Source organism: Petaurus breviceps, unplaced genomic scaffold (genome assembly GCF_028583685.1).
Source record: "Petaurus breviceps papuanus isolate PSGF00001 unplaced genomic scaffold, PetGlider_PUasm1.0 90919, whole genome shotgun sequence".
Lineage (NCBI taxonomy): Eukaryota > Metazoa > Chordata > Mammalia > Diprotodontia > Petauridae > Petaurus > Petaurus breviceps.
This window is the reverse complement of record NW_027187378.1, coordinates 30,177,857-30,197,488: the sequence shown is the minus strand read 5'-3', so window position 1 is coordinate 30,197,488 and position 19,632 is coordinate 30,177,857. Positions and strand designations below refer to the sequence as shown.

At 35.6% G+C, this 19,632-nt stretch overlaps 1 protein-coding gene across 6 annotated transcripts in view; it reads left to right on the top strand.

The window, feature by feature from the left end:
• Positions 1–19,632, top strand: part of PPP3CC (protein phosphatase 3 catalytic subunit gamma) — a 92,444-nt gene that overhangs the window by 49,691 nt on the left and 23,121 nt on the right. For all 6 annotated transcript variants that reach the window (XM_069075701.1, XM_069075702.1, XM_069075697.1 and 3 more), the window contains 3 exons: positions 7,924–8,035; positions 11,636–11,781; positions 14,263–14,402. In XM_069075701.1, coding sequence (XP_068931802.1) covers positions 7,924–8,035; positions 11,636–11,781; positions 14,263–14,402 — 398 coding nt within the window. The remainder of the gene's footprint in view (positions 1–7,923; positions 8,036–11,635; positions 11,782–14,262; positions 14,403–19,632) is intronic.

Below are 19,632 nucleotides of genomic sequence, written 5' to 3'. Positions count from 1 at the left end.
ATCATTTCTTAAGATTCAGTGATACTCCATCACATTTATCAACCGTAATTTATTTGCCATTCCCCAATTGATAGGCATCTCCTTAGTTGCCATTTCTTTGCCCCTATAAAAGAAGTGCTTTAAATATTTTTTTTGTACATATGGATCTTTTCCTTCTTTTTTCAAATTCTTTGCTTTATAGGCCTAGTATTGCCACATCAAAAGGAATGTACAATTTAGTGACTTTTTTGAGCATTATTCAAAATTGATTTTCAGAATGTTTGGAACAGTTCATTAGACCACTCCACTAATAGTGCATGAATGTTCCTGTTTTCCTATCTCCCCCATTCTGATGGCTATGGTGTGTAACTTCATTTGCTTCCATTTGCATTTCTCTTAATTACTAGTGATTTGGAGGATTTAATTTTTCTTATGGCTATGGATAGCTTGGATTTCTTCCTTTAAAAACTACCTATTCATATTCTTTGTGTATAGGTTAGAGGCCTGAATTTGGAATGAGAGAAACTGGGTTCAAATCCAATCACTGCTACTTACCTATAAGACTTAGGGCAAATCTGTTCGCCTCTCTGGCCTGTATCCTCATGTTTAAAATGAGGGATTGTTCTAGAAGGCTTTCTTAGGTCCCTTACGTTTTAAATCTATGAACTTACACCACTTCTCACCTCTATAACTTTAAAGTTGTATCCACAAGGCTGGAAAGTTAGAATCCCTAGTTTCCATTTTAACTTTTTTTTTATTTTTAAATTTTTCTTTTTGTTCTGTTTCTTTCGCAATATGACTAATATGGAAATATGTTTTACATGATTATATATGATATATAACCTATATCATGTTATTTACTGTCTTGGGGGGGAAGGTAGAAAATTTGGAACTGAAAATTTTATTTAAAAAAATGTTAAAAATTGTCTTTACATGCAATAAGGAAAAAATACTATTTTAAAAGGGAAAAAATATGAATCTATAATTTTCCTCTTAGTTCAGTCTTTGTGCCAACTCCAACTGGAGGTATTTCCTGATCCCCAAAGTTATTTGTGTGCTCTCTGGATCTCTCTCCTTTTCATATTATCTTGTGTTTACTTATTTAATTCCAGTGAATATCAGCTCATGGACAATTTTAGTTTTGTTTTTGTAACCCAAGGGCCTACCACAGGGCCTTGCACATAATAGGTGTTTAATAAATGCTTTTAAAATTTGGATTGGATTTTATTGATGCATTTTGAGATTATCTTACTGGAATGTAAGCATTAATTTAGAATTTTAATGTGATTTTGTAAAAGTTTTTTCCATCCCCAAAATGCTAAAAAAAAAAAAAATAATAATAATAAAAAGAGCGATATTGAAGGAAATGGGAAATTAAAGAAAAATTGGGGTTGAGAAACCTCATCACTTCAGCATCAAAGTTTTATGGGTCTTCATAGTAGGGTATTTATAATAAGCCGCCACATTAAATGCTTTGGTCAGAAAATAATATGTGTTTCAATTTTGCCATGTATCTACATAGCAGAATAAATAAAAATTTCAGGAGCAATAAAAAATGAGTATATGCAGAAACTTTCATAGACTTCCTTCTTGTGGATCGTCTAAAGTTTTTTGGACATCTTCAGTGATGGCATCTTGTACTTTTTGACAAGTTATTAGATAACAAAATAATTGTGAAATATTATTCACTAAGATTATTTTCCACTAACGTATTCTGATTCCTTATTGTTGAATATAGAGGTAATACTGTTTTGTGTTGGGTTGTTTTTTTTTTTAACTCTGCCAACAGATTAAAAGTTCTCAGAGATCCTGTACTTCTCTGAGTACAGGCCAAGTTATGAACTCTTGTCCATGGTTTCTTTTTTTTTTAATTAAATTTTATATTTATTTTTAGTTTGCATCATTCATTTCCACAAGGTTTTGAGTTACAAATTTTCTCCCCGTCTTTCCCCTGCCCACCACCACCAGTGATCTCACTGTATACCCTCTCCCCCAGTCTGCTCTCTCCTATATCCTCCCCATCCCCCCTCCGACTTTCCAGTAGGGCAAGATGGATCTCTGTACCCCAGTGCCTGTATATCTTATTTCCCAGTTGTATGTAAAAAAAAAGATGGTCAAAAACAGGGAAAGATCCTGTATGAACAAAAATATATATAATACTTTTTGTCAGTCAAAAGCTTTTGTATTTACTTACTGTGGATCAGTACGGTACTAAGAAGTGGGGATAAAAAGAAAGGAAAAAAACTGACCCTGTTCTCAACGAGATCACAGTCTATGTAAATGCTAAATATGTACAGTATATGTAGAGTAGACGGAAAGCAACCTGAGGGGAAGGCATTATCAGAGTAGCGAGAAATGAAAAGTAAGGCTTTTTATATAGTAAGGAGGGTTTGATCTGAGTTTTGAAGAAAGTTAGGGAACTAAGAAATGGGGTGAGGAGGGAGAGCATTCCAGGCATGGGAGACAGCTAGCATAAAAGCATCAAGTCTGAAGATCTAGTGTCCTGTGTGAGGAGCAACATGGAGGCTCGTGTAGCTGAATGGCAGAGAAAGGGGAGAGAAAGTCTAAGGCTCTAAAGGTAGGAAGAGGCTTTTAGCAACCAGTCAGAGGATTTTGTATTTTGAAGTAATAGGGAACTGCTTGAGTCTATTGGGTGGTGAGGGGAAGAAGTGCAGTGTTTGTGATGTGATCAGACCCATGCATTTTGTCTGCTTAGTGGAGTGAGAAGATTCTCAAAGCAGGAAGACTTATAAGTCAGGCAAGTCCAAGCAGGGGGGTAATAGGAATCTCTACTTTGGTTGTTGCTTAGTGAGTAGAAAGAATAAACATACACAAGATATTTTGTGATGATAGAAACAAGATTTGACAACATATTGGGTTAAAGCAAGTGAGGAGTCAAGGAGGACACTGAAATTGTTATCCTGGTTGAAGGAGAGGATAGTAGTGTCCCTAGCAGTAGTAGGAAACTTGGGAAGGGGATGGTTTGGGGAGAAAGATAATGAATTGGACATAGTGGACATACTGAGTTTAAGATGTCAAAGAAGCAATTAGTGACATGAGAAGGAAGCTCAAAGAGAAAACCTAGAGTTGAATATGTAGATATGAGAATCATCTGAACAGAGATGATGATTGAACTCAAAGAGCTGCTGAGATCACCAAGTGAGATACTATGGAGAGGAATAGGAAGGGGATCCACAGCAGTGTCAAGGGACATTTTTGTGGCAGCAAAGAACTGACACAAAGTAGTGAGAGAGTAGGTGCCCATCCATTTGGGGAGTGACTGAACAAATTGTAAAATAATATTTAATGCACTATTATTGCATCATAAAAACAACCAATATAAATAATTCAGTGAAACTTAGGAAAATTTCTTTGAATTGACTCATAGTGACATAGGCAGAACCAGGAAGACAGTTTATACCGTGAGTGCAGTAATGTGAAGGAAAATAACCTTGAAAGATTTCAGATCTCTGGTCAATGCAGTGACTAATCATAACTTCAGAAGACAAATATATAGTATTTGTCTTATCTCTCAGCAAAGAGGTCCTGGGTTTGATCCGAAATTTGATCCCAAAGAGATCAGGGGTGCAGAACAAGGCAGGATTTTTTTGCTTCACTACACTGATTTCTTATATGGGAGAGCTTTATTAGGTGTGTGGGGGAGACAGTGGGAAGGAAAAATTATTTAAAAAAGAGAGAGAGGGGCAGCTAGGTGGCACAGTAAATAGAGCACCGGCCCTGGAGGCAGGAGGACCTGAGTTCAAATCTAGCCTCAGACACTTAACACTTACTAGCCATGTGTCCTTGGGCAAGTCACTTAACCCCAATTGCCCCCCCCCCAAAAAAAATTAGAGAGAGCTTCAACATTAACCTTATTGAAAAAGATTAGGGAACTATTGTCTAAGTAGGAGGCATGGTGATCTGCTGAGATAATGTATGTGTGTGACAGGCCTCATCATGTCATTCTCCTGTTTAATAAACTGGAAACTCCTACCAAATCTGGTTTCAGGCTACTTTTCAAGATGTATTATACCTTACTCCCTTCACACATTATATGATCCATTCAAATCAGTCTTCTTCCTGTTCTTTAAACACTACTCTGTAGTTCTTCCATTGTTCCTTTGCACAGGCTGACCCTAATTCCTGGAATTGTCTCTTCTCTCACTTCTGCCCCCTTAGAATCCCTAACTTTTTTCAAAGCTCAGCTTCAGATAGAATCTAAGTGCCTTAAGGGCAAGGATTACTTTATTTTTATATTTGTATTTCTAGGACCTAAGATGGAGAGGGCATTAAATGCCAGACAGAGCATTTTGTATTTAATCCTGAAGGTGATAGGGAGCTACTGGATTCTTGAACAAGGGGATGATGTGGTCCTACCTACCCTTTAGGAAAACCACTTTGTCAACTGAATCAATTGAAATGGGGAGAGACTAGAGGCAGGCAAACGACCCACTAGTAGACTATTGCAGTAATCCAGATGTGAGTTAGTTAGGGTCTGTACTGGAATGGTGGTAGCATCAGAGGAGAGAAAGGGGCATATAGCAGAAATGTTGCAAAGGTGAAATTGACAGGCCTTCGCCTAACTAAACTAACCCTCACAAAAATGGACAAATAGCTTGAAAAGATTTTGTCAAGGCAACCTGTAGGTTGAAGATAATACTATTTCAAGCAGAAGTGGACAAACCAATGGCAGAGTTCATATTTCTACTGTATGAACTCTTTATTGACCATGTTACAAGGTAAGAATGATGACCTAATAAGATCTGACTAGAAATTAGCCAAAAAAATTTTATCTGTCCCTTAAAGGTAAAAAAAGTGACTTTTTAATAATAAGTGAGAAAGTACCTACTTTTCAAAAAAGAAACTTTTTCTATAGAATGGGCATTTTGAAAATGAATGTTTGGATTTGTGATGTTGTTGCTAAAATGATATTACTGTGTCATCTAAAACCTTTCCTATTTGCATTATTTAAACTTAGAATTAAAATTTTCTAATATATTTTAGAATCTTCCAAATAAAGACTTATGGGGGGGGGAGGTGGTTTAAAGAATTTACTCATTTAGTAAATATTTAGTAAGTATAACATTTTCTAATTAGTTTGTAAGATGAATGAATGATTCTAGGAAAGATGGAGATTTACTTGACACATTTCACCAGAAACCTTTGCCGTAATTGATGGATGGAACTGAAAAATTAAATTTCTTTTTTAAGAAATTAATTTATTTTTAATTTTCAACATTCAGTTCCACAAGATTTTGAGTTTTAAATTTTCTCCCACTCCCTCCCCACACTCCTCTCCAAGCAGCATGCAATCTGATACAGGCTCTATGTATACATTCATATTAAATATATAAAATAATGATTTCTAAACACAGCTAATGATGTAATTCTCCCATTTGGATCTTTATCTCTGGTAACTACTGTATGATGGGCATCAAATCCAAATCTTAAAATATGTTGAACTTATAACTAGGCCTTTGAACTGATTTATCACAAAGTATTCCAAGTTTTCCAGAATAATGAAATATATTCAATCACATTTACCTTCATTTAAAAAGTATCAATTATCATTTTCAGGTTTTATTGATTTCATCCTTGTGTCATCCTTGGTTTCTATTTTTGTGTGCTTTAGAATGTATATTATATGTATATGCATATATTACAACGCTATGTGTATATCATTTATATACATGCCTCCAAATCTTTTAATTGGTAAGTTGTGCAGTCAGAAAGTTTTGGAGGTCACTGCCCTATTTGAGGGGAAAAAATATCTTTCTTACCTACCTCTCAAGATTGTTAGGAGGATCAAATGAGATAATAAGCATGAGAGGAATGTTTATATAGTGCTGTTTTCTTATTTTTCCTAAGTACTTTTTTCTTGGAAAGAAAAGATTTAATCTTAACTACACTACTTATTGTTGTTAAAAATTGGATTATTCAAATTTTTCTTTAGCGAGACTGCTAAATCTGATTAGGTATTAACATATCGTAGAAGTTTTAAATTCTTTTTAAGAAAAAAATATTTTAAAAGGCAATATATAAACATGACAGCTTTCTCTAGAATAGAATGATGGATTTGTTTTTCCTGTTTCTTATTTTACATAGTTTTGGGGCTTCTATTGTTGCTCTTTTATGGGGTTCCATTGGAGTATATTTATATGACTCACAGTCAAATTTGAACTCATTCCCTTCTGTAGGACCTAGAGTCAGGAGGACCTGAGTTCAAATGTAGCCTCAGACACTTAATGACTGTGTAACCCTAGCCAAGTCACTTGACCTCTATAAGTCTCTGTTTTATCATCTGTGAAATGGGAATAATAATAGCATCTACCTAACAGGGTTGTGTTTGTACCTAGTGATATAACTGTGTAAAGCAAATTATATATGTATCAAGTGATGTAACTATGTAAAGTACTTTGTAAACCTTAAAGCACTATATAAATTGGAGTTATTGTTGTTTTTATTATTGTTATTGTTAATCCGCAGTTGTGAAAATTAATTAGCAAGCATTTTATTAAGCCACTCTAGTGAAAAAAAAAATATGCAACACCCAAGCAGTTTTCTGTTACCCCTTGTGATGCTGATTCATTTGAGCCGTATTTTCTTTAGTTGATTTGTTCTTTATAATCACCGTGTTTGCTTATAGTTGTCCCTCCTTAAATGTGAATGTAACCAATTTGTTCCTCATTGCTACCTTTTTTTTTTTTTTTAGGGCAGTTAGGGTTAAGTGACTTGCCCAAAGTCACACAGCTAGTAAGTGTGTCAGGTGTCTGAGGCTGGATTTGAACTCAGGTCCTTCTGACTCCAGGGCCGGTGCTCTACTCACCTCATTGCTACTCTTGATAGTCTCAGTTTCTGTGATATAAAGTGAAGGATGTTTTTTGAAAATGAAAACCATCATAGACCTTTTGTTATTTCTTTTTTTTAATGTGTGTTTGTTGTGGTTTGGCCTTTAAAAAATTCATCCCATTTAAAATAATCTATGTTAGTTTGTATTCATGAGGAAAAAACATAATGGTGATTAGGGATGGTGAAACTTCAGTAGGAGTCTTAATATATAAGTTCCCAAGGAAACTAACAGCAAAAGTTCTTTTCTTCCTAAAGTTAAGACCCATTCTTTTATTCATCTTTGATGTGTATACTTAACATTAGAAATTTGACAGATCTATAGGTAGAATAAATGTGGGTGATAATAAATTTTAGAGAGCCTGGTCATTGATATGTGAAAAGATGAATAGTAGAGGTGGCCTGGTATTTGCTGACAGGATATACACCACGGCATTTGAGCTATCCTCATTATTATAGTAAAACATGGAACATGTGTTTATAGTTAACATTAGTTTTGTCCCATACCTGATTAGTAGCTTATGCCTTTGAGAGAACCAAATAAAATTTTTAGAATTGAAACCTACTATTCCAGTTTTATTTGCTTTCTTTCCTTTATAAACTTATGTAAAACTAGGAAGCTACCTTGAAAATGGGTTATCTTGCTTTTTCTGCTATTGAAGGAAGAAAGATATCTACCATATGCCATGAGACTAGTTTCAGTTGGGGGTGATACGGTAATATCGGCCAGTTTTTTGAAGTGCTTGCTGAAACAGATTTTTTTTGAAAATATATTTCTTCTATTGTTTCAGAAGAATTCAAAAAACATAAGTTGTAATGCTATTAATTCTAGAACTAGGAGTTAAGAAATCTAGGATTTCATTCTACCTTAGACTTCGAACTTCACTATTAGATTTCGAACTGTTTACCTAATCTTTAACACTTTATTTGTCTAGTTTGTAAATTAGACATAGTATTAAATGCCCATTTCCTTAGGATATTGTGAAACATAATAAGAATTTTTGGAACTCTTCTCAGCATTTCTAATATACCCTATGGACTTTCCTCCCTTACAAATAATTTATTGAATGTCATTCTATCCTTGCATTTATCTTATAGTGTGTGCTGTACTTATGGAGTTTAAAGATTCATCATCCCAGAACGTTATTTCTACTTCGAGGCAACCATGAATGCAGGCATCTCACAGAATACTTCACCTTCAGACAGGAATGTAAGTACAATTTGTTCTTTTTAGAAAAACCTTTGTAAATGATTGGACCCAAAATTGAAAGTACATATAAAAATAAAATGGTTGTAATGTTATTGGTTTGTAGGGAATGTGTGTATGTTTTTAAGGTTAAAAATATGAGAAAGCAGCAAACAGGCCATGAATGCAGTATTTCAGGTTTTCTTACATTATCTTTACCTCTGATTGTGACACCTTAGATTTGTCCTATTCCCTTAAAAGAAAAATTATCTAAGGAGCTTTCAAAACTGTATTCACATATTGGGATTAGTTAACTTTTTTTTATTCCTTACTTGAAAAAAGACTGAAACATGATCAAAGCACTATCCAAAAAAAAAAATCATATTACTCTGAACATAGGGCCCGGTTTTTTCCTCCCTTCCATATAATCTAGTTTATTCTCTCTTGCACTTTAAGATTTACAAAACCATTTCCTTTGCAGCTGCCTGGTAAAGGAGAAAATGAAAACATTTATACCTCTATTTGCACATAAGGAAAATTAAACCCAGAGAGGTTAAAAAACTTGCCCAGTCACACATCAATCCTGTTGCTGCTAGAGCCAAGACTCAGACCTAGGATTTCAGGTTTACTTTCCATCACATTCATTATGAAGCATTAGTGTAGCCTGTAATTTTGCTCTTAATATCATAGATTGCTTAAGCCTAATAGCAGCAGTATCACTGACATCCTCACAGGCCCACACACGTGCTAGACGATCCAATGCCTCCACACCTAGTGTTGCAAGGTAAGCCAGTCCTGCTTTCAGCCTCTGAAGGATAGCCTGCCTCACTGGCTCTGCCTTCCTTGAAGATGAGCATTTCATTGGAAAACCTGTCTATTCTCCCTCCCCTTCCCTTTTACCCTATCAACTTCCCCTTCCTAAAGAGTTGACATCTTATCTTGTGGCTCTGATGGTATTTCCCACTTGTAAGTAGGTGACTGTAAAGCAACTGCTGGCAGTAGACATGGGTCTGTGAAGCTTATAAAACAGAGCAGAGGAAAAAAAAATATCAGGAGTTGTGGATGAATAGATCCCGTAGAAATGGTGGAGTTTTCAAACTTTGTAGCTCCATGAGCAGAGTGAAGTTTTATTTATTTTGGAGGGGAGAAGGCAAGGTAGTTGGGGTTAAATGACTTGCCCAAGGTCACAAGCTAGTGTGTCAAGTGTTTAAGGTCAGATTTGAACTCAGGTCCTCCTGACTCCATGGCGGGTGCTCTATCCACTATGCCACCTAGCTGCCCCTAGAGTGAAGTTTTAAAAAGGGAAAAGTGTCATGGGCTAAGAGAAGACAAGTGAGAGTGTTTCATCTATTTAGATTTTAAATGATTGAGAAAGTGGCTTATGTCTGTTTACCATATTCAACACTGCCCTTTCCCTGGGTTCCATTTAACTTGCTATGAGATAACATTTTGTAATTATTTGCCTGTAGGGAGGAAAAAAAAGTTCTACCGTATTTTGTATAGTTATTTTATATAATTTTCATTGTATTCCATTTTTTCATTCAAAGAGATCTTATGATGGGAGAGAGGGGTTGGCTGCATCATTTTGGGCCAATTTGATAATCAGTTTTGAAAATATGATCATGTTATTTAAAGTCTTGATGACTTCTCCTTAAAATAGTTACACCAATAACTACCCCAGCCTTCACTACTTTTTGTTGGTGGTAATGATAGTATCATTCAGTTTACCTTTAATCATGGGAAGAGGTGAAGATGAACTTCAAAAAATTTCAGGAACTCCTTCCCCTGCCCCCTTGAACGTGTTTGCTAGTAGAAAGTGGTAAACTCTTTTTCTTAAAACTATAATATCAAGTTTAACAATCATCTTGAACAATCTACTTAGTTTGAAACATTCAGTATATTGTTGCTAGTACTTAATTTCTGGTTTTGAGCATTATTAGACTATAGTTGGAGGTGAAGAAATCTAGGTGTATGAGTCTGAATTAGAGTGCATTTTGCTATTTTCATTGAAAATTTATCCCAGTTCTCCCTGTTATTACTAAGTTCTTGCTGACCATTAAAGTGAACCTTTTTGGGGAAGATGCGGAAAAGATATAGAGCAGGGGTCAGGAGCCTGCAGCCTGAGGCCACATGTGGGTCCTTTTACTGAATCCAAACTTCACAGAACAAATCCATTTGGGTGGTTTTGAATTTGGTCAGGTAGTAAAGATGGTTACTCCCCATCCCTGGTATAGAGAGACGTGTTAAATGTCTTCTGTGTGAAATTTTCCATCTCTGAAGTTTTATTTGCTTTTTATGTGATTTTGCCACAATAATAAATACAAGGCAAAATGATTTTAGGAGAAAATTCTACACTAGTTTGCTTCCCTTTTAAAATGTCTATTGTTTTCCTTTAGTTCTTATACAGCATTGAGTATGAGTAGTGTAAACAATTCACCTCAGGCAATCATAGGATTTAAAAAAAAAATTTGTTTTTGCTTTATTCCTGCATAGGGGTTATCTATATGCTGTTCTGCAAAGCTGTTTTTCACTGACAGGCTGATCTCTCTTAAAGGGCCACCCTGAATTTTAGAATCAGCACCCTGTAATTACTACTAAGTGATACTTAGTTCCAGATTGTACAGCTGGATCTTTTTACAGTTTGAAGAAATAATTGACTTTATTCCACTGTTAAAGTACATAAACTGGAGAGAAGCTTTACACTTCAGTGACTTTTATTAGTTAAAAACAATTCTCACCCTTTGTCTTTTCAAACACCAGATTTGAGTTTTTAGTTTTGTTTTAGAGAAAAACAGAAGGTAAAATTTCACTTAGCTTATTACTCAGTCTCCTCACTAAAATTATCTTTTGCCATTATGTAATTGAAAACCTAGTGCTTTTACAGTGATATATTATGTATAAAAATCAAAGATCTTAAAATTTAGACAGCTCATACAAACTAGTTCTTTATTTCTGAATTTGATCATTTTTGGATACACATGTAGACAACAACTTAATAGATAAAAGAGAAAGCTAATCTCTGGATTTTGCTAACAAAAGCAATGTTGTTATTAGAATAAATTGGAAAAAGTGATAATTTGGACAAGACAGTGACTTTTTTCTTTAGTTTCTGGTCCCTATCCCTAATGTTCTCAAAGAGGTCACATTGCTAGTAAGTATTAAGTGTCTGAGGTCAAATTTGAACTGGAGTCAGGACTCCAGGGCCAGTGCTCTATTCACTGTACCACCTGGTTGCCCCAATCTAGTATTATTAAAAACAAAAGCAGAACAAAAAAAACCAATCCCACTCCAATCCATGGTCTGAGGATAGATTTTTGCTGAATCTGTCACTTTCTTGAAAGAATAAAGTCACTTAGCCCCAGTTTCCTTGTCTTTTCCCCTCAAAAAAAAAAAGTACTGGATTAACCAAGAATTTTAATCTTTTATCTTCCCTTGGTTCTAATTCTAGTTTGTCTATTCAGACAACTTTGCCAAAATCCTGGCATATTTTCTTTTAATGAAACTAAAACAAGCAAGTGTAAAACTGTTTTACATACTTCTGATTAGCCTATTTAGCCTGTATGATAAACTTTTGTTCTCTTTTTTCTTTCCCTTCTCTCTAACACTATATTCCTTTTCCATTAGGTCGAATCAAATATTCAGAGCAGATATATGATGCATGCATGGATACATTCGATTGTCTTCCTCTTGCTGCCCTCTTAAATCAGCAGTTTCTGTGTGTACATGGAGGACTGTCACCAGAAATCAGTTCTCTAGATGACATTAGGAGAGTAAGTAGTCATTCCTCTATATTATCTACTAGTCTTGTCTATTAAATCATGGATGAGTGACCATAATTTCAATTTGTGCTGATGGAAGGAGTATCCATATGCAAAGTATCAGACACTGAAAGCATCATAGATCATTTTGCATTTTAAAAAGTAAGATTATTGTCTTATGTTGCTACTATTTTACTGTTATTATCACTTATGCTGTGGGTACCCCAGGATACAGGATATTCAGGAAAAATTAATACCTGTGGTATGAGGGCTGCAAAGCCCTTTTTCTGGACTACTTTTCCACCTTTGGTGTCTTCCTGCCACCCATCTTTCACCTATGGGTCTAAGAAGCTGTTGGATTCCTTTATGGCTGTTGGAACAAATTGTTCTTGTCTGTCTATTCTGCTGGGGAAGTCTTCACATGCTTGTGGTAGACATCCCTCTAACTCACCGTTGGTTGGGAGGCCCATTGGTTACCTTCAGCCTAGTTTAGCCTGTCTGCCTAGATGGTTTTGCTGGGGTATAACCTCTGTACATGAATCTCTTGGAGCCACAAGTGATGGTTGGGTGACAGGTGGCTAGTAATACTTTGTTCTCTCTAAGTGTTTGTGACACTGCTTTTTCTTGGTTTCCCTCATATCTATCTGACTACTCTTTAATCTTCTTGGCTGTATCATCATCCAAGGTAGCCATGGGTATCCCATAAGATTCTGCCTAAGTCTTTCTTTTCTTCTTCCTCTATGCTATTTTTCTTGGTGATCTAATTATGGATTTAATTATCATTTTCTGTGCTGATGATTTTCAAATCTAGTTATCTAATCTTCATTTCTCTGTTGACCTCTTCTATTGACTTTTTTATAGGAGTTCTCTACTAGCCATCTTGAACTGAATGTTCAGTAGACATCTTAAACTCAGCCTGTCCAAAACTTAACTCATTATCCTTCCTCCTAACCTGTCCTGTTTTCCTAATTTCCCTAATACTTTCAGGGCATCACCATCCTCCCAGTTACACAGGCTCAAAATCTAGGTGTCATCCTTGACTCTGCCTCTTACCCACCCATTCCCATATCCAGTTTGTTGCTAAGGCCTATCAGTTTTACCTTTTATAATGTAACACATTATATTTATATTATATTTAACACATTATATTTATATTATAGAACATATTCATAACACACCTCCTCTTCTCTGACACTGCCCCCACCCTTGTGAAGGCCTTCATTACCTCATACCAGGATTGTTGCAATAATCTGCTGGTTGGTCTCCCTGCTACTCGCTCCCTCCCTACACCAGCCCATCCTCCATTCACTTGCCAGAGTGATTTTTCTAAAGCACAGGTCTGGGGTGGCTAGATGGCGAAGTGAATAGAGCACTGGCCCTGGAGTCAGGAGGACCTGAGTACAAATCGGGCCTCAGACACTTAACACAAAAAACTAACTGTGTGACCTTGGGCATATTACTTAACCCCAATTGCCCTGCCTTCCCTCCAAAAAAAAGCAAAAAAAAAAAGTTTGGGGCAGCTAGGACCTATTACTATTGACCATGTTACTAACTCAATAAACTCTGGTTCCCTATCAAATATAAAATCCTCTGCTTGGTATTAAAAGTTCTTCATAGCCTGTGTCACACACCCCTCATTCAGTCTTTTTATGCCTTATACTCTAACCCCCATATATTCTGATTCCGTCACTCTGGCCTCCTTCCTCTAAAAAAACACTCCATCTTCAGACTCTGCATGTTTTTTATTGGCAGTCCTTAGTGCCTGGAATTCTCTCCCTCATTTCCTCCTTGTAGCTTCCCTGGCTTCTTTTAAGTCCTAGCTAAAAGCTCACCTTCCACAGAAAGTCTTTCCCATCATTCTTAATTCTAGGGCCTTCCTTCCATTGATTATTTCCATCTTATCTGATATATAGCTTGTTTGTACATAGTTGTTTGTATGTTGTCTCCCCCATTAGAATGTGAGTTCCTTAGGGCAGGGACTGGCTTTTGCTTCTAGCACTTAGCACAGTGCTTAGTTAAACATTTTTTGAGTAATTGACTAATGAACCCCTACAATGCTTAGGGCCCCATGAAAGAGGAGTTTTCTCACCTGTGCAATGATGGGATTAGACTGTTGTAACTAAAATAGAAGTCACCAAAAAAAACCCAAGTTGCTGCAATTTGTATTAAAATATCTCATCCAAGTAAAGAGAAAACTCCATGTACCCAGCATTTATCAAATGAAATAAAAAGAAGGATCAGAGGGGAATAACCGTAAAAGATAATATGTGTAGATTATTATGTGCCCCTAGAAAATTGCAGTTTCATCATCCTTAATAAGAAAACAGAGCTAGCTTTTATTTTTTTGTTCCCTTTTTACATGTGAACCTTGTTGGAAGTTGCAATTTACTTTTCTTATACTAAATAAGGGGAAATAGAGTAATTGCTTGACCTACAAAATACCAAAAATCATTTTGTTTTCATGGTTTTCTTTGCCTTTTATGTGCCTTCTAGTTAGACAGGTTTAGGGAACCTCCAGCTTTTGGACCAATGTGTGACCTGCTTTGGTCTGATCCCTTGGAGGAATATGGCAGTGAGAAGACCATGGAGCACTTTAGCCACAACACTGTCCGAGGGTGCTCCTTCTTTTACAGGTAAACATTTTTTATTAAAGTTACAAAGTAGGGTTGGTAAGCCAGAATGATTTTCTTTTTGGAGGGGGAAAGGTAGGGCAATTGGGGTTGAGTCCTCCTGACTCCAGGGCCAGTGCTCTATTCACTGTGCCACCTAGCCACCCCAACCAGAATGATTTTTGTATTCAGATTTTGTAAAAAGTAAATCCGGTAAAATACTCATTTTCATATTTAATATGCTATATTATTTAGAGTTTAAGTTGTCAACTTAACCATAAGTCAACTTCTCTTTTTCCTAAACTCTTTTAATGTAGTTTTCTGGTTTACTGAGCATTATCCAGATAGCTCTTGTTTCAGTTTCTTGTCTCAAGTATGGTAGGCTGAATCTAATTGATGACCCTTCAGTGTCTCATGACAATCCAAATCTATAATCATTTTGTGGTACTATAGATGAAAGTATGGGGGGCTAATTAGATGTTTATTACACCCAGAACATCTGGAGATACTATTATTGGTGATTTTTACTAAATCTATGGTTTAATCGTAGTTGTTTTCTATTGTTGTCTTGGAAAAATAGTGGAAAAGTTAGCATGAAATTTAGAAAACAAAAAATAACCTAGAATTACATTCAATTCAGTAATGCACGTCCTAATCAGTATTCACTAATCTTTATATAATTGAACCAGAATGAAACATTTGATAAAAATACACAGATAAGCCAGAAGCTTAATTTTAAGCAATACTTTAAACATTATTCTCCCAACACTTTTTTTTTTACTAGTCATTTATAACTAATAAAATGAAATCATTTCTATTTTCTTTGGATGATTTCTACTTTCTTTCTCCACCCCATGCTCCTGTCTAGTGAAAATGCTTACATTGCCCAGAGGCTGAGCAACATGAAGACAGATAAAAAAAAAATTTACCCACTAAATGATTAGACCCCAAGTAATCTCAGATTGATTTTATTTCTGCTCTGCTTCTCAAGCCCCAACTATTTCTCCTAGAAAAATTTGACACCCAAAGATACTCATTTTAAAGTTACTGCCCTTCACTAGGATCATATTAGATTTTTATGTTTGTTTCTAGAGTACACAGCTTTAAAGGCTGTTTTCTGATGCTGGTACTTGCCACATGGTTTTTAAATGATTCTTTTATTTTTTTAGTCCTTTGATCTTTACTCTTTTAACAGAATGGAAGTCAACTTCATAAGGTTATTGTAAGAAAAATGATCTGTAAACTTAAGGGTGCTAAATAAATATGAAGACTTGTTACTAAGTTTAAGTATTTATCCATTGACATGCTCCTATTCAAGCATTGTACTTTCTGTAGTGTATTGGTCTTGAATAAATCCAAATCCATTGTGCCTACTATATACAAGCATTGGAAATAGAAAAATAAAATGGCACAGGCTCTTCCCTGAAAGTGTTTACAGTATAATAGAGGAGAAGGGATAAATAACTGTAAGGCAGAATCTTGTAAGTGCAGAGGAAAAGTCAATTAGACATAATTTAGGGTAAGAGAAGGAAAGATAATTAATTGTGGTGGAGGAGGGGGTGTGAGAAAAAAGTAAAGAGAAGGTGGCATGAAAGTCAGATGTAAGGCATTTATGTGCCCTAGTCAAGGCTTGAAAACCATACCTCTCGGGGTTTGGGAAAAAGTCATTAAGAATCATCTCACATCATGTGTTCCCAAGTAGTCTAATTGATTGATCTCTAGGTAGCACCTGAACTGGACCTAAGAGGTAAGGAAGAACTTCAGTCCATATCCATATGGAGGGAGCCTTTTCACAAATACAAATTGCTAGGAGAAAACTAAACAAGCAGTTAACAAACATTAATGCCTCTGACATAGCAGACACTGTTTTAGACGACAGAGATAGAGAAGAAAATATGAAATAATTTCTGCTTTCAAGGAGATTATGTTTAACAAGACACAGCATCAATAAATAGAAGTAAAATACTGATGATAATGAAATAAATACAGTCTTCCTATACCTTATTCCTCTCCATTTACTCTGCCATACACTGACACTGGCCTTCTTACTATTACTTGCACAAGAGACACTGCTTCTCTCAACTCCAGGCATTTTTTTCTGGCTCTCCCATATGTCTCATTCTCTCCCTTTTCATCTCTGTTTCCTTACTTCCCTGACTTTGTGAAAGTCCTAGCTAAAAGCCCATCTTCTGCAAGGTCTTTCTTAATCCCCCTTAATGCTAGTGCCTTTCCTTTATTGATTATCTCCAGTTTACCCTTTATGTATCTTGTTTGCCTGCTCTCTCCACCAATAAGACCATGAGCTTTAGAGAGCAGGGACTGTTTGGAGGTATAGTTTTTTGTTTGTTTGTTTTTCCCCTTTGTTTGTATTCCCAGCACTGAGTAAGGTGCCTAGCCACATATTAGGCTTATTGACTGACTACAAATTTCTGGTTCATATAGATACATGAAATGTCCTACAAATCTCCCACTTTTACTTCAGCAATGATCTTAAAAAGAATGCAAAATTGAACAGTGACCAAGAATCCACTAAGCTTCTTCATCCAGTTCAAGTTTGAAGAGAAAAGACAGCCAGAAGCTATGAATACTAGATGAAAGATCCTGCCAGAGAAACTAGCATGAGTACAGGTAAACAGGGGAATTCCCAGGAGGGATTGAAGAGAATTGCAACATCCCGAATAGGGAAACCCCAGCAGGGACAGAAAACTGCAGAAGCAACCTGACTGGAAACAACCAAACACAGAGCACATAAACCTGAGGAAATGGAAGCTTGATGGCAGGAATCCAAGAAAACAAGGCCATGATCAAAAAGGGCCTGTCCACCCCCATTCAGTAACATATGAATGAGTGGAGCTTAATCTTGACACAAAGTCCCAAATCAGGAACTGAATTTGAAATATGAAAAAGCAAAAGATGACACAAAATGCTATCAAATATGAGTCAAATAGTGACCCAGAGATAAACTCACAAGAAGAAAACAATTCCATAACAACTTCAAGTGGAACCTCAGCGGGAAAATGGCTTTGACAAAAGGACTATGGAAGTACCTGGAAGAAATAAATCAAGAGGTTTTTTAAAATGGAATTATAGGTGAAATAAGAGATTTGGACAAAAGAATTAGAAGGAGAATAGTTTAGAACAGAAAGCAGAAAAACCTTACCCAATTATTAGAGACTCCCAGAAATTTTGAATGGATCAAATAGAACTGAATGACTTCAGGAGAAAAGAGATATTAAAACAAAATCAGAGTATTGAAAAAAAAAACAGCAAGAAAATATAATGTATCTACTATCAAAAAGTATTAACCTGTAAAACAGTTCGAGGAGAGACAATTTAAGAATCATCAGACTCTTCCCACCTGACCTGCCTTTTTCCCACCCTGAGCCTTAACATTCCCTCCCCCGAAATGTAGGTCTGGATCTCACATTTTCAGAAATCATAAATAAATACAACACAGTTTCTATTAAAATCAGAGGGCAAAATGAAAACAGAAAGAATCTACTGACCACCTCCTGAAGGAATCTCCAAAATGAAAACACCCCAAAATGTCCTAACAAAAATCCAAAGCTTATAGGTCAAAGAAAAAGTACTGTAAGCAGCTAGAAAGAAAGCTTAAGTACTAAGGAACTATAGTCATAAAACCTATCAAATTGCTAAAGGAGTGCAAATCTTGGAATGTGACACTTGAAAAGGCAAAAAATAAAAGCTAACAGTTAAAAATAACTTTACCTGCAAGACTGAGTACAGTCCTGAAGGGAGGAAAAAAACCTAATCGTTAATCAAGTAGATGACATTTAAGCATACCTGATGAAAAGAACAGACCTGAGTAGAAGTTTCAGATGCATATATAAAAGTCAAGAGAAAAATAGCAAAATAAATACATTTGAGCAATCTGAAGGGACTTAATGATGAAGTCCCCCTAATAGTGAAAGAAAGATGTAAGTCTCTTCAGAATCCTAATGATTTCAAGAGCCATAAAGGGAATTAAAGATAATCAGAGGGACTATGGGTAATTTGGTTCTGTTTTCTTGGTTTTAAAAGAGGAAAGAAAAGAAAAGAAATAAAGGAGAAATGGGCGGAACTTATTTGTCATAATTGAAACATGAGATGAAAAATGTACAAAAATGAGGAAGGATGGAGGATTGGGTGTCATATGAACTTAACTCATCTTAACCAAACAAAGGACAGTTGAATAATCAATAAAGAGACTGAGGAAAGGATTCAAACTTGAATGGTGACTAAATAACTTAATTATAAAGAATTGGTGAATCAAATAACAAATCCTAGAAAATGACAAAAAGGAAACCATATACCAGAACTTTTAGAATGTTGCCAAAGCTTTTCTCAGGGGAAATTATATATATTTAAATATTGCTTTCATCAACAATATAATAGTTCAATAAATTTTAAAAACAGATAAACCAAAATGAAGGCAAAAACCAGTTGATTTGATAAATACAACAAGGAGCTGTATTTTTTTTTTTGAGGAACTAATGAAATAGATCAATCAATCAAAAAACATTTACTAAATGCCTTCTTTGTGGCAGGCACTGTGCTTAGTGCTAAAAGAATAGATGAATTTTTAGTCAGTTTGATTGGATTGAAAGAGGAAAACCAAGTTGCCAGTATCAAAAATGAAAAGGGAGAATTTACAACAAATGAATTAAAGGGAATTATTAGAAACTCTTTTGTCTAATTTTGACCAACAAATTTGATAAATTCAATGAAATAGGCATTTCCAAACATAAAATACTCAGATTGACAGAGTGAGAAATAGATCATTTTAAAAACCTAATCTCAGAAAAAGAAATTGAGCCATAAATGAACTCCAAAGGGAGAAAGCCCAGGTCTAGATGGATTTATAAGTGAATTACATCTTTAAAAATTGTATCATATCAGACATTCAAAGGACAACTAATTCTAGTACTGTGTAATCTGTTTGCAACAATAGAAAAAGAAGGAATCTTATCAATCTCCTTTTATGTTGCAAGTATAATTTTGATAGCCAAACTAGGAGAAAACAGATTAGAGAAAATTATAGATCAGTATCCCTAATGAATATTGATACAAAATAAGGATTAATCTATTAGCAAAGAAGCCACAATAAGATACTAAAACAGGGGTGGCTAGGTGGTGCAGTGAATAGAGCACTGGCCCTGTAGTCAGGAGGACCTGAGTTCAAATCCAGCCTCAGATACTTAACACTTACTAGCTGTGTGACCTTGGGCAAGTCACTTAACCCCAATTGTCCTGC